General features: G+C 51.0%; 1 protein-coding gene across 2 annotated transcripts; it reads left to right on the top strand.

The window, feature by feature from the left end:
• Window positions 1-1,258: 1,258 nt before the first annotated feature.
• SERPING1 (serpin family G member 1) lies at window positions 1,259-13,655 on the top strand. 2 transcript variants are annotated; one of them, XM_004585511.3, is made up of 8 exons: window positions 1,259-1,316; window positions 1,747-1,821; window positions 3,430-3,883; window positions 5,358-5,492; window positions 6,588-6,791; window positions 6,982-7,118; window positions 9,855-10,074; window positions 13,150-13,655. In XM_004585511.3, the coding sequence occupies exons 2-8, from the start codon at window positions 1,771-1,773 to the stop codon at window positions 13,401-13,403; spliced, it is 1,455 nt and encodes a 484-aa protein (XP_004585568.2). In that variant the 5' UTR covers window positions 1,259-1,316; window positions 1,747-1,770; the 3' UTR covers window positions 13,404-13,655. The 2 variants fall into 2 exon arrangements, with proteins under 2 accessions (XP_004585568.2, XP_058518418.1); XM_058662435.1 differs by having other exon boundaries at window positions 1,292-1,321.
• The last annotated feature ends 2,097 nt before the right edge of the window (window positions 13,656-15,752 follow it).

Raw genomic sequence — 15,752 nt, 5'->3', positions numbered from 1 at the left:
ACTCCACAGGATCACTGATTCCCAGCTGTGTGCTCGAGCTGGGGTGGAGAAGTGGGGTTTTGTACACTGCTGTTCCAATGATGACTCTGATGTTATTCAACTTCCCCGTGATGTATGAGGGTCCTTAGTACTATACGGAACAAAACGCAGCCTGGGGCACATGCTGTTGGGTCTTTTCCAAGGACCCCTGGAAAGACAGCAGATGTTCTATTTCTGGCCTTGGTCAGTCACTTAGAGCGGCAGTTCTGGTGTTAACAGCAAGCTTTCCCGAACATACCCAACACGCATCTCTAGTGAGACAAAACCAGTACCCAGAGACAACTTCTGATTGATTTGTTTTTCAGATGTATTTATTTGAAAGGCAGAGTTTCAAAGAGGGAGAGGTAGAAGAACAGGAACAGGAACAGGCCAAGTCAGACCCGGATGAAGACAGGAGCTCTTCATCCGGGTCTCCCACGTGGGTTCAGGGACCCAACTACTTGGGCCGTCCTCTGCAGCTTTCCAAGACAGTTGTGGGGCAGCTCAATCCCACAAGCTTAAGCATTAAGTATATTCCAAGTATGGGCTATCCCTAAAGTTAAAAAAAAAAAAGACTGTGTTACTGTGTTTCTGCTATTCAGACTTCAGTGGGCTTTCTGTAATTGTTCTGGCCACCCAAGGAAGACAGGCAAGACAAGCAAGAAAGCCCCTCACCAGGGTGGTACAGCCTGCCTGCCAGGCCTCAGCCTGGTCCCCCTCGGTGCCATTCACAGACACATACTTTGTGTAAGGTCAGTGAGTGCTTGCTGAGACGCCGGCCTCCTGCCCCTTGTCATCACTGAGACAAAGGCAGTAGCGCCTGACCGTGACCACTGACTGCGGGGACTGTGAAGGAACACCCACCAGGGTGGGAGGGCGGAGCAAGATTTTAGGAGTCTTAAATCCAAGTCCAGGTTTACCTCCTAGAGAGGTTACCCTGAGGATTTGCTGAGATGTTTCCGTGGAAACTTGAGGGCCCGCTGTTTTTATCAGGAGGGGAGATGCTGGAGGAGGAAGTCGCGTGGCACAGAGCCCAGAGCTGCACCCAACCTGCTCCCACCCCCGCTCCGCACCGCCTTTGGGCTGCGATGCCTGGGCCACGCAACGGGACCAAGTGATCGGGTCCATGCTCATTTACGGGAAATCATGAGCAGTCAGTCGATCCTCCTTAATTTGTAACTGGGCAGTGTCCTGGGCCAGCCAATGGCTAAGGCTGCCCCCACCCCACCCCACCCTCTCTGACCCTGTGGGACTCTCAGTCTCCACGAAGCTGCCCCGTGACCAGGAGTTGGGAGCAGGTTTGGTGCGGTGGGGTGACCGGTGTGGGACACAGGAGATAGAGATCCGGGGAGGGGGTTCCCTCTCTTCCTTTCCTCTCCCAGCTTCTACTGTGGCTTCTGCCTCCTTCTCGCCCTCTCCCCTTCCCCCAGCCCCCCTCGGGCCTCCCCTCCCCTCCACCTTCGACCTCTTTGTTTGGCGAAAGCAGGACCCCCCTAGACTGAAACAGATGGACCGAAACCCGGGGATGGGGGTGGAGGGGAAGGGCCAGCCGGTGTGGGAAGAGAAAGCAGTTTGGGGAAAACAAAACCGAGGGAGGAGCCGGGGAGGAGGTGACCCCCGCAGGGAGGAGGCGGGAATTCGTGGGGAGCGGCCCGGGGGCGGGTCAGGGGTGGGCAGGAGGCCCCCGGGCTGCAGGCTGCGGCTGGCTTGACGCGGGTGGCTCTGCAGGTCGCGGCTGACGTCGCAGCCCAGATGGCCTCCCGGCTGACCCCGCTGACCCTCCTGCTGCTGCTGCTGGCTGGGGTAAGTGGCCCCTCGGCGGGCAAGGAGAGGCGGGGCGCCGGGGATTAACCCATCAGGCCCCGGGGAAGGGGTAGCTCCAGTGTGATCCTTGTCCGGAGAAGGGGCTCAGAGCTCCTATGGGGTTGCGAGTTCTAATCTCGGCCTTGTGGTCTTGAGCAAGTCACTTCTCCCAGTCTCCTGGATTATCAAAAATGGATCAGAGACCGCACCTTGGCCAATGCCAGCTTGGCAGCGGATTCACAAAGGATCAGGATACTAGTTGAGGGCGCGCAGCAAGGACTTGTGTTAGGAAACCGAGCTGCACTGAGTGGAGTTTGGAGTTGTCAGGGTCTGGGAGAAGGGGGCAGGTCAGTTAGGAATAGTAGTGAGCATTTGGAAGCCTGGGTAGGGGTCAGTTGTGATGGGGAAGCAAGCCCAGGGACAAGGTGCCATAGCCTAGTAGCTAAATCCTTGCCCTGCATGCACCAGGATCCCATATGGGCATGGGCATGTCCTGGCTGCGGCTCCACTTCCCATCCAGCTCCCTGCCACAGCTGAGCCGATCCAAAGCCAGGAGCCAGGAGCCTCTTCCGGATCTCCCACATGGGCACAGGGTCTCAATGCTCTGGGTCATCCTTGACTGCTTTCCCAAGCCACAGCAGGGAGCTGGATGGGAAGTGGGGCCTCTGGGATAGAAACTGGTGCCCATATGGGATCCTACATGTACAAGAGCGAGGACTTTAACTGCTAGGCTACCACTATTAATTTTGAAAGGCACGGTTACAGAGAGATGGGGAGAGAGAGCTCCCATCTGCTGAATCGCTTCTTTCATAGCTGCGACAGTCAGTGCTGTGACAGATGGAAGCCAGAAGGTTCTCCGACCTGCGTAGCAGGAGTGTGGACATATAGCCATCCTTTACTGCTTTTCCCAGGCCATTAGCAGGGAGCTATATTGGAGGTGGAGCAGGAGCGTAGACATGAGCTGGTGCCCATATGAGCTTCTGGCATTGCTTAACCTCTTCTGCCACAATACCAGCCTCCAGAGTTCTTCTCCTTTTTTTTTTTTTAATTTAAAGAAGATTGTTATTTTTATTTGAAATGCAGAGTTACACAGAGGAAAGAAAAAGGGGTGGTCACATCTACTAATTCACTCCCCAATAGCCGCAGTGTCTGGGGCTGGGCCAGGCCAAAGCCAGGAACCTAGAACTCCACATAAAGTTCTCACACAGGTAACAGGGGCCCAAGGACTGGGGCCCTGTTCTGCTGTTTTTCTCAGGTACGTTAGCAGGGAGCCTGGTAGGAAGTGGAACAGCCAGGACTCAAAATGGCCCTCATGTGGGATGCTGGCATTGCAGAAGGCCTGATTACAGAATAGTTGGCCACCCCTTGTTATCTGCAAAGAATGCCCTTCTCTATTCACTCCTACATACAAATACATACAGCATTACATTGTCTACTCTGAGGAAGCTGCGGCGATGGTCTCAGCACTGGCCCTTCGCCCACCAGCTATCCTGGAAATTGCTGTCTTCCCATCATATTCTCTGTATCCCTGCTTTCTCTTCCTGCTTTGAGTGTTGAAGAGCACAGTACCTCAATAAGAAAAATAAAACTCAGTTTCTTGGCCCACAGGATAGAGCCTTCTCAAATCCTGATGCTGTCAGCCCCAATTCCGGAGATCCAGCTGATTCGCAAGGGGAAAATGACGTGAACATCTGGGAGCAAGACACCCCCACGAAAACACCCACTCAGCACATCGGGGAGACTTCCGCTTCGCCGACAAACAGCTCAGCCACGAAACGACCCACCGATGAACCAAGTACCCAGCCCTTCAGCCGGCACACCCAACCAACTACCCAGCTCCCCACGGATTTTCCTACCCAGACCACTGCTGGACCCTACTGCCCAGAGCCCGACACTTCCTGCTCTGCTGTGCAGAGGCGCGATGCGGCAGCTGTGTTGGGGGATGCTCTGGTGGACTTCTCCCTGAAGCTCTACCAAGCCTTTTCAGCCCTGAAAAAGGCTGAAACCAACGTGGCCTTCTCCCCGTTCAGCATTGCCAGCCTCCTCACCCAGGTCCTGCTTGGTAAGACCCTGACGGAATTCTCTCCAGATCATATTGAGCCCCCCCTGCCCTATGACTGTCACCAACCCAGAAACCATCTCCAAAGCTGTTTTTCTAGGAGGAAGCTCCCAACATGAACTCCATGGCAACAGAGGCAGGGGGCAGGGAAGAGAGCTTGGTAATATATCTTTTTGTTCTCAAACAAGTCTTCATTTAACAGTGATTCTATAGGCATAATGCTCACGGAGTTTGTGACCTAAACAAGAATGTATGAAATAAGGTGCTAAACAAAAACAAAAACAAAACAAAAAAATACAAAAAAAAATTAAAAAAAGGAATAAGGTGCTAGCCACCGACCGTGACTCACGCTGAGGCGATAGGGAGATCAAGTCATCTGCACTTGACCTGGAGCAGCGTTGTAGTGACACTGCTGCCTGATGTGGGGCAGGTCGCTTAACCTTCAGAGCACGAGTCCTTGTGTGTCAAACAGAGCCGGTGCCATGTAGTTACAGACACTAAGAAGCAGGCGGTCTAATGCTCACTCTCTGGGAAGTCAAAAACGTGTTAATCCTCTGCCTCCGTGAGGGATTACTGTCAAGTGGCATGGCATACTTAGCCTAGTAATGGCACACATTACTACAGCCAGTGGGGAGAGAGAATTAACTCCCAGGGGAGGAACGCCAGGAGGGCTTCTCAGGACAGTACAGAGTCCCACTGGATGCCAACAACACCCATAGGGTCCTGCTCCCCAGCCAGGACGGCCACATCCTCTCCAGACATTCCCTGGGAGGCACGTGCCAGTCTGCGGGTTGTAGTCAGTTTCTTTATTGCCCAACAGTTGTAGTTCAGATCTTGCCTGCGTCTTTCCCTTGTTCGTCCTGAGCCTTTCCACGGAGTCGGTCTCTTGAGCCTCAGTCTCCACATTTGCATAATGGATAAAGCAATTGTCCTGATAGTAAAAGGGTCGTGGTGTTGAGGAGAGACGATGGGAGAAAGCATGGAGGGTGCTCGGAACCGAGTCACTGCTGTCAGTTTCAGCTGTGTTTGCACACAAGCCCTGGACAGTGAGTGTATCAGAGCGAAGGAGTGACTGCAGAGCGTTAGACATTCCCTTAGAATGTCTTGGTTTCACCTCTCCACAGTCCTCTACTGTCTCTGCCTCTATAGAGTGAAACTTTGTGAACCCAAACCGCCCAAGTAATCACTGAGGCAGGCCAGGTCATGGTTAGAACCGGCTGTGGAAGAGGATTGCAATGTCCGGTCTTGGGGAAACAGGGAATTAGTCCTCGGAACCCCTGGAGAGCCTGACCGGTTCGTCACAACTCTTTGTCCCTATCTTTCAGACCTATGTTTTTTGCTGCAGTTGTCTTAGATCCCTTGCCTAGCAGGCACAACCCCACCCCCACCTGCCAGCCTCGTCCCTCAACCCTTGTTCCAAATGGCAGGGGAGTCTCCCTCTCCCGTGAGGGTCGCTCATCTCTGCCTTTTGTCTCAGGGGCGGGGGGCAGCACCAAGCAAAATCTGGAAGACATCCTTTCCTACCCCGAGAATTTCACCTGTGTCCACCAGACCCTGAAGGACTTCACTTCCAAAGGCTTCACCTCCGTCTCTCAGATCTTCCACAGTCCAGGTGAGTGGCCAGGAGGGGACACTGGCTATAGACTGACCCACTGGTTCACCCTGCCAACAGTCACAACGGCCAGAGTTAAGCCCATGTGAAGCCAGGAGTTTCCTGTGTGTCCCCGGTGCGGGTGCAGGGTCCCAAGGCTTTGGGCCGTCCTCTACTGCTTTCCCAGGTCACAAGCAGGGAGCTGGAAGGGAAGGGAAGCAGCTGGGGCACGAACCGGAGCCTATGTGGGACCCTGGCATTTGCAAGGAGAAGACCAGCCAATTGAAGCATTATACTGGGCCTAAAAACAAATCTTCAAAAAATGAAATAAAATAAGTCTTTAACATAAGTAAATAAATGCATCTGATCCAATCCTCCTTTTGGAAAAAAAAAATAAATAAAACCCTTTTCCTTTTTTAGCTGTAAAAACCATACTCATTCACTCTAGAAAACTGAGAAAACACAGAAAAGCAAAGAAAAAAGAAAATTCAACTGTCAGAACATCCTCTTTCAAAATATGGCTCAGAGATGTCAAAAGATTGCATTTACTTATTTGTGTAAATCAGCTATGTCTTTTGTTTTATTAACTTTTAGGTCGGAAAACACAACTGGTTTTAACTTTAAGAAAATGTATTTGAAAGGCAGAGTTAGTGAGAAAAAGGAAGCGGTCTTCTATCCTTGGGTTCGTTCTCCAAACACTTGGGAGCTGGAATAGGCCAAAGCCAGGAGACTGGAATTCTCTCCGGGTCTCCCATGTGGGTGCAGGGGCCCAAGAATTTGGGTCATGTTCCACTGCTTTCCTAGGCCCTTAGCAAGCAGCTGGATCAGAAGAGAAGCTGCTGGGATTGTAACATTGCACACGTAGAATGCTGGTGTGTGGGCAGCAACTTAACATACTATGCCGCAACACCAACTCTGAACTTCCTTCAATTCCATTTTGCCATGAGCTTTTCCCTTAGAGAAGAGGAGCGGGCTGAACATCTGCTCCAGTATTCTGTGTTCCCTGGAATGAGCAGGAGGAGCCCTGGAGGAATGCCTGCTCTCTAAGCTTGCTCTGAGAAGGGGTGGGGTGGCTGAGGGCACTCATACCTCCCTCTCTTAACCCACCCCCCCCAGACCTGGCCATAAAGGACAGCTTTGTGAACGCCTCTCACAGCCTGTATGGCAGCACCCCCAGGGTCCTGGGGAATGACAGCGACGCCAACCTGGAGCTCATCAACACCTGGGTGGCTGAGAACACCAACCACAAGGTCAGGCAGCTGCTGGACAGCCTGCCCCTCGACGCGCGCCTCGTCCTTCTCAATGCCGTCTACCTGAGCGGTAAGGGAGTCCTTCTCGCCAGGCTGTCATTCTTCCCCAGGTCCTGCCTCCTCCTCATGTGGCTACCAGGGTGACCTGTTCCCGTGGTCCACGGCCGGATCCCCATGCCCCGCCCCCACCTTGCTAACAGGACTCTCAGCTCCTCTCCGCCCTTTGCCAACTTGCATAGAGCAACCTCTCTTCCTTGCAGCCAAGTGGAAGAAACCCTTTGATAATAAAAGGAAGATGCAGTCATTTCACCTCAGAAACTCCGTGATCAAAGTGCCCGTGCTGACTAGCAGCAAGTACCCCATGGCCCATTTCACCGACTCCACTTTGAAAGCCATGGTGAGTTCTGAACCTTCGTCCGCCTCAGTGTCCGGCTTTTCCTGCCACTGTCCCATCTTTTGGGGTACTTCCTTTGAAGTTCATCATCCCCACTCCTTCCAACAGTCTTTCCACCCTACCTCTTCTACTTTTCTTCCCTGCAACCTTGGCCAGGGCAGGCATTGTACATTTTTTTTTAACATATATTTATTTATTTGAAAGGCAGAATTACAAAGAGAAAAAGAGACAGAGAGAGGGATCCTCCACCTGCTAGTTCATTCCGCAAGTAGCCACAAAAGCCAGAGCTGGCCTGGTCTGAAGCCAGGAGCGAGGAACTTCTTCCTGATCTCCCATATGGTCTCAGGCACCAAGCACCTGGAACATCTTCTACTGCTTTTCCAGGAAAATTTGCAAAGAGCTTGGGGGGCCTGGGTTTGAGTCCTAACTCTGCCCCCTATTCTGACTTCTGCCAGTGCACACTGTGCAGGCCCCTGGGAGTCCCTGCCGCTTTCGTAGCAGACCTGAACTGAGTCCCTGGTTACCAGCTCTGTGCTTCACCCCCTTGCCTATCACAGGCATTTAGATAGTGAGCCAGTGGACAGGAGATTTATTTTTTTTAAGATTTATTTATTTTTATTGGAAATGCAGATATACAGAGAGGAGGAGAGACAGAAAGATCTTCTGTCCACTGGTCCACTCTCCAAGTGGCCACAACGGCCAATCCAAAGCCAGGAGCCAGGAGCTTCTTCAAGGTCTCCCACACGGGCACAGGATCCCAAGGCTTTGGGCCATCCTTAACTGCTTTCCCAGGCCAGAAGCAAGGAACTGGATGGGAAGTGGAGCAACCAGGATTAGAACCAGCACCCATATGTGATCCCGGTGCATGTAAGGTGAGGACTTTAGCCACTAGGCTACTGCGCTGGGCCTGGACAGATTTCTTTGCTTTCTTTCCTTCAATGCCTCTCAAAAACAAAACAAAACAAAACAAGATAAATAGATAACATGTTTAAAATAAAGTAGAAAGTGAGAAAGTGCTAAAGAAAGCTACTCGTTCACTTATAATGGAGAGACCAAGAAGACTTTATCGAAGTTGCTTTAGCTGTTCTACACTCATTTCTTTATCCATTCCTGCACTTACCCATCCATCCATCTGGTCTCCCATTTAGGCGGTAGGGGTCCAGATGCTTGAGCTATCTACTTCTGCCTTCCAAGGCATGTTAGCAGAAAGCTGGATCAGGAGTGGAGTAGAATAGCTGACAGATTAGCAGGGTGGCATTGCGGGTAAAGCTGCTGCCTGCAACACCGGCATCCTGTGTGGGAGCCTGTTCATGTCATGGCCATTCCACTTCCAGTCTAGCTCCCTGCATGGCCTGGGAAAAGCAACAGAAGATGACCCAAATGCTTGGGTCTCAGCCACCCACATGACAGATCTAGAAAATATTCCTTGGGCCCGGCGGCGTGGCCTAGCGGCTAAAGTCCTCGCCTTTAAAGCCCCGGGATCCCATATGGGCGCCGGTTCTAATCCCGGCAGCTCCACTTCCCATCCAGCTCCCTGCTTGTGGCCTGGGAAAGCAGTTGAGGACGGCCCAAGGATTTGGGACCCTGAACCCGCGTGGGAGACCCGGAAGAGGTTCCAGGTTCCCGGCACCGGATCTGCGCGCATCGGCCCGTTGCGGCTCACTTGGGGAGTGAAACATCGGACGGAAGATCTTCCTCTCTGTCTCTCCTCCTCTGTGTATATCTGGCTGTAATAAAATGAATAAATCTTTTAAAAAAAAAAAAAAAAAAGAAAATATTCCTTGCATTTTGGCCTGGCCTAGTCACAGCCCTTGTGTTTATCTAGGAACTAAACCAATGGATGAAAGACCTCTCCTCTCTCTCTTTCTGTAACTCTTGCTTTCAAATAACTAAATAAGTAAGTCTTTAAAAATAATAATAATAATAAAAGTAGGGTAGCTGGGACTTGAACTGGCACTTAGATACGGGATGCCATTGTCAGAAGTGGTTACTTAATGTGCCACACTACGATGCCAGCCCCTTTGATATTCTTTTATTATTACTATTTAAGATGTATTTATGTATTTGAAAGGCAGAATGAGAGAGAGGGAGTCAGAGATCTTCCATCCGCTGGTTCATGCCCCAAATGGCCACAAAGGCCAGAAGTTGGGCTGGTCCAAAGCCAGGAACCAGGAGCTTCCTCTGGTTCTCCCACATAGGTGCAGGGGTCCAAGCACTTCGGCCATCTTCTGCTCCTCTCCCAAGTCATTAGCAGAGAGCTGGATCAGAAATGGGGCAGCCTGGGATACAGGTACCACAGCAGCCTCTGCCACTACACCACGGTGCCAGCCCCCTGATACTCTGTTTAGATTTGCCAGTATTACCATTCTACTTGGCCACATCAGAACACAAAGCACACTTAAAAACCGAAAATGAAGTGTTGCAGACTTTATATGCAACCCATACGGGAGAGAGGGCACAAGCGCAGACTCCAACCACCTGCCTGTGTGACCGAGTCGGTCAGAGGATCCATGGAGATGTGAGCGGACACTTGAGCCCACTCCTCTCCCTGTAACAGCAGAGATGGGCCAGCACTGCTCAGTTAGACCCGTTGGCATCTTCATCCCATAGCAAAGCCGGGACACCCAGGTCTGGCTGTTGCAGGCTGAGAACGGTGTTGGGACATCAACAATGGGAGGCCAGGAAAGAGCTGGGCAAGGATGAGTGGCCAGACTGACACGGCATCTCTCTTCCCTCCAGGTGGGCCAGCTGCAGCTCTCCCACAACCTCAGCTTCGTGATCTTCGTGCCCCAGAGCCTGAAACACCACCTGGAGGATGTGGAGCGGGCGCTCAGCCCTGCCGTCTTCAGGGCTGTCATGACGAAGCTGGAGTTATCCAAGTTTCAGCCGACTTACCTAACGATGCCAAAGATCAAAGTGAAAAGCAGCCAGAACATGCTGTCCATCTTGGAGAAGCTGGGTGAGCCCTGGCGGCTAAAGCTGCTTCCGGGAGGGGTCCCTCACATGGGGATAACATTCTAGACCGATTCTTCCAGCTGCAATCTCAGGTCGCCCTTCAAGCCTGTGAGATAAGAGGTAACTGCTAGTATCCCATCACATCAGCAAGGAAATAGGCTCAGACATTTTCTACAATTTACCCAAAACTGCTGTGACTTACCCTGGAGCTAGTTAGAGGCTGCTCAGCACATGGGGCCAGGGCTGCAGCTGTCATCTAAGCTGGTGTCCCCACAGACACGGGACAGGTGATAAAGGTGAGCTGTCAGTACCCTCCTCCCAAGACATTGGGAACAGGCAGCTGCCCTGTGGAATATGCAAGAAGCCATGTGGATGGAAGGGTCCAGTGTTTGGGAGAGATGCAGAAGCTGCAGGTCCTTCAGGTTCCTATCTAGGTCTTGTTCATTTCCTGTTACAGACCTAAGCCACTCAACACTTAATCTCATTTTAGGGTACATTGCATCTGCATAGGGAAGACACTTTGCCTTCTCCGAATACAGCACTTCTGGCTACCAGTTGTGCTAGGAGCATTTTCCCAGTCCCAGGTGGTTTGCTGATTCTCTGCAGACACAAGCTGATGACCTACAGTTGGATTTGGGTCTGACACATCTGCCTGCAGACAGTATTAGCTCCCACATTAGAGGTTCAGCCCCATGAGGCTGAGCCCCCTTCAGCCAGCACTCATAAAATGGTTGCCCCCTGCGCTTCCGTCTGATCCTTTGCAAATCAGAGGTTCTCCCTGTCCCTTCTAGGGTTCGTTCTTTGCTAGAATGGCTGACAAAATGCAGGAGAACTCACCAACTGATGACCTGATAGAGGACACGGTGAAGGCTACAGGGGGTGGGGGGCAACCAGAAGATGAGGCGCAGGGAGCTCCATCTGGAAAGGCAGAGCCCAGGGGGGCTGTGCCATGGTGCTGGAGTGCACCGCCTCCTGGCGTGGGGAGCCTTCTTCCAACCTGGAAATACAGGACTGCATGCTGCTGAGACTTGTTTAAATGTGTGTTTATTTGCTTGGGGAACAGGCTGTAGACAGAGCTCTCACCCCCTGACCCATTTTCCAAGTGTCTGCAACATCTGAGCCTGGGCTGGGCCAAAGTCAGGATCCTGGGGTGTGAGCCAGGTCTCCCACATGGTGGCAGGAAACTAACTCCTTGGCCATTGCCTGCTACCTTTCCAGGTCTGCATTAGCAGGAAGCTGGTGGGAACCAGAGCTGGCCCTGGACACTGTGACACAGGACACGGGCCCACCCAGAAGTACTTCCCTGTAGCACAAAGTGCTCTCTGTTACAAATCAGGGCTGAAGAGCAAAAGTCAGAACAAAAGGTGTCCTCAGAACCCCTTGCTAAAGAGGCGACAAGGGTTTTCATAGCTCTGTGTGAGGAATTAGGGACAGAGACCAGCATACACAAGGTTGCTTTTCAAGTTTTGTGGGAAAAAAATGGAATTAAAAATAAGTTTGAAGCAGCTGGCATGTAGCGTTGCTAGCATCCCATATCAGTGTGTTTTAAGTCCCTGCTGTTTCACTTCCTGTTCAGCGCCACATGAATGCACCTGGGAAGTAGTGGAAGATGACCCAAGTGCTCATGCCCTGCACCCACAGGTGGGACCTAGAAGAAGCTTCTGGCTCTGAGCCTCAGCCTGGCCCAGTGCTGGCTGCTGAAGCCATGTGGAGAATGAACCTGCACGTGGAAGATCTGTCTCTGTCTCTGCCTCTCTCTAAATTGAGGTGTGGGTGTTGTAGCATAGCAGTTAAGCTACTGCTTTGAATAGCCACATTCCCCATCCGTGTACCTGGGCTCTGCCTTTGCTTCTGATCCGGCTTCCTGCTACTGCACACCCTGGGAGGCATCAACTGTCGGTTCAAGTGCATGGGTCCCTGCCACCCACGTGGGACACCTGCTCGAGGTTTTGGCTTCAGTGTGGGCCCATCCCTGGCTGTTTCAGGCATTCAAGTAATGAACCAGCAGATGGAAGAGGCTTTGTTCTTCTCTCTCTCTCTCTCTCTGTCTTTTAAATAAATAAAACTTGGAAAAGATAAAATTAATAGAAAACAAAGTTGATTTGGTGCAAAAAAATGTGAAATCCATGCATAAGTGTTTTTTTCAAAACGTTCATTTTCCATGTACATTTGAAACACCCTGGATTTATTGCACACTGTTTCACAGTATCACAGCGTTATGCAAGACATATGACCTGTCTCTGATATGCTACCTGTCTCCCAAGCTCCCTAGAGACAAGCAGACAAGGACATCTCTTTTCAGTTTGCTTGGGGTGGGAGGCAAGGAGTGGTTGTTGGGTCCAACACCCAGGATTGGGCCAGAAGGCACAAGTTAGGATCCAACAAGCAAAAGGGAAAAAGAGAATATTGGGTTATAAGCCAATCTAGACAACCCGAAAAAAAGCCAGGTTCAGCAAAATTATGCTTCAACGCTATAAAATGCTAAATATTATAATGAAAATAGACATGAAACAGCTGAACAGTAATCTATAGCCATTTTAAGATGTATAGAACCTGGTTGTATATAAACTAAAATTGAAATGTCAATGAAGTAGTCACAGGATGTGGCTAAGAACTTGCATTTTTTTTAACATATTGATTACTCAATACTAAGTCAATTAATTACTTAACATTATAAATTGTTACTGATGTTATGCTGGGGCTTTTAATTGATCGGGATGATACTCTGCCGGCTCTACCTTCAGACCAGAGAAGGTCTCTCCAACAAGCCGTTGAACTTATCTGGACAATAAGATGCTGGACTCTTTGCTTGGTATATGCTTGCAATGAAAGAATCTCAAGTGAACTTGAACTGTGGTTATGCAACAAGGTGGAGGAATCCACCATGGGGGGAGGATTTGGGGAGGGGTGGGGGGAATCCAAGTACCTATAAAACTGTGTCACATAATGCAATGTAATTAATTTTAAAAAAAAAGAGAATATTGGGGCTCCCAGGGACAACCCAGAAAAGAGCAAAAGTCTCCATCCCTGAGGGTTTGCTGCTGATCTCTGCATCTGTTTTTCTGCACTTTCGCCCTAGACTTCTTTGACTTCAGCTACGACCTTAACCTGTGCAAGATGACAGACGACTTGGACCTTCAGGTGTCCACCATGCAGCACCAGGCTGTGCTGGAGCTGACCGACACAGGCGTGGAGGCGGCTGCCGCCTCGGCCATCGCTGTGGGCCGCACTCTGCTCACATTCGAGGTGCATCAGCCCTTCCTCTTCCTGCTCTGGGACCAGCAGCACAAGTTCCCGGTCTTCATGGGGCGAATATATGACCCCAGGAACTGACACCTGCAAGGGGCCAGGTGAGAACAAGCCTTCCTGCCTGAGCCACAGCACTGGAGGTGCAGTCCTGCTGCCGCCCGCCTGGACCTATCTCCCCAGGTACCTCCCATCCTGAGGGCTCCCTCAGCACCTGACAGAGGGACCTGCTCCCATCAGCCCCTCCTTATGCCTCTGTCATGCTCTCCAAACCACTTTTTGTAGCTTTCTCTAGTTCAAGTTGACCATACTCAACAAATAAAAACCTGGCAGACCATGGCTTCCTCTCTCCTTGGCCTTTGGGCTGTTTCAATTCCAGAGCCACGGGGCATCAGCCAATTGATGCTGTGTAGAAAGTCACTCTAAATGCAGCGGCTTGACACAGTGGCTTGACACAGCAGCTGTTGATTATTTTGTGCAAGTCTCAGGGTTGGCTGAATGGTCTTGTTGATGGGACCTGGACTGGACTGGGCTTCCCTGAGCTGACTCACATGGGTGGCATAGTGGGTTGGTTGATTGGGAAATAACGAGTCTTCAGTGACTTTCTTTGGGAAACTGTGGCTCAACTCCACACGTCATCCACATGCTTCCCAATGTCAAGGTTCCAGGATAGACATCAGAAATGAGCAGCCTGATTTCCATACGAATTCTTGCATCAAGTTTACCAATTTCCCATAAGTCAAAGCATGTCACATGGCCAAACCTCAGGTTCAAGTGACCGAGGACCTATCGTAGGCCCTGTCTTGTTTGCAAGAATGACAGTGGGTGACATTGTTTGGGACATATATGGGCAATCTGCTCAGAGCTCTGCAGACATTTAGTCCTCACAAAAGCTGTAAGGTAGACTCGGGGAAGCCACATATTGTCCAAAGTCACTCAGTTGAAAGAATTGGCAGAGCAGCTGGGATCTGAAGACTCATCTTGTGACTCAATGGCTATGCACATAGCCATGAACTTCTGTGTCTCTGCCCTGCCTCCAGAAAACCATGCCTGTAGGGACAGGTGCTTGGAGCAGTGGTTAGGATGCTGCTTGGCTGGGAGTGACTGATCAGGCTAACCCTCCACCTACAAGCACCAGCATCCCATAGGGGTGCTGATTCATGTCCCGGCTGCTCCACTTCCCCTCCATCTCCCTGCTTATGGCCTGGGAAAGCAGTGGAGAATGTCCTGGAGCCTTGGGACCTTGCACCCACATGGGAGATGCAGAAAAAGTTCCTGACTCTTGGCTTCAGATCAGCTCAGCTCTGGCCACTGTGGCTATATAAGGAGTGAGCCAGTAGATGGAAGATCTTTCTTTGTCTCTCCTCTCCTTCTCTGCCTTTCCAATAAAATACATAAGTCTTTTTAAAGATGTTTCTTGGGCCCAGTGCGGTAGCCTAGCGGCTAGGGTCCTCCCTCCTTCCCCTTCCATCCCTTTGTCTCTCTTCCATCTTTGTGTCTCTTTTCCCTCCACTGTCTGTCTCCCCCACCCCTCTCCTTTCTGTGCTTGTTCCAGCATTATCAACATAAACATGCCAACTGAGATTTCTAGAGTTCACTGTTTAGCTTTGTTAGAGTATAGGTAAATGCTAGGATAGTATATTAGTATGCTAGAACAGAATGTTTTTGTTAAGCAGTGTGAGATTCCCTTGCACTAGAGAAAACTGCTACTTTGCTAGGCCCGGAGGCGCCCGGACTTTGGGAAGATTCCGCTTTAGCGATAAATCAATTCTCTGCTGCCTTGCAACTTTGTGAACCCAGGTACTAAGGGGGGCAAGGACGCAATTCTTCTCCGGTCCCAAGAACAGGAGGAAGATAAGGGTGTCAGAATGAAATGAGCCATAAAAATAGTAGGTATGAGAACGAAACAGGCTCCCTGTGCCTAAAGGCCATTTAAAAATTAACATGTCAGGCCCGGCCGCGTGGCCTGGCGGCTAAAGTCCTCACCTTGAGAGCCCCGGGATCCCATATGGGCGCCGGTTCTAGTCCCGGCGGCTCCGCTTCCCATCCAGCTCCCTGCTTGTGGCCTGGGAAAGCAGTCGAGGATGGCCCAGGGCTTTGGGACCCTGCACCCGCGTGGGAGACCTGGAGGAGGTTCCTGGTTCCCGGCATCGGATTGGCGCGCACCAGCCCGTTGCAGCTCACTTGGGGAGTGAATCATCGGATGGAGGATCTTCCTCTCTGTCTCTCCTCCTCTGTGTATATCTGGCTGTAATAAAATGAATAAATCTTTAAAAAAAATTAACTGTCTAAGATTGTTACTTTTGATGTATTTCCCAGCCCAAAAGGGCCTATATAATCTTCTGTCTTGGGCTGTTCGGGGTCCGACCGCCCTGCTTGACTGGCCTCTGTGCTTTAAGTGCGGTCTGACCCCAGCATGCTGGCGCAATAAACTCT

This window comes from Ochotona princeps, chromosome 4, assembly GCF_030435755.1.
Source record: "Ochotona princeps isolate mOchPri1 chromosome 4, mOchPri1.hap1, whole genome shotgun sequence".
NCBI lineage: Eukaryota > Metazoa > Chordata > Mammalia > Lagomorpha > Ochotonidae > Ochotona > Ochotona princeps.
Note: the sequence above shows the minus strand (reverse complement) of the source record. Positions and strands in the feature narration are given on the sequence as shown.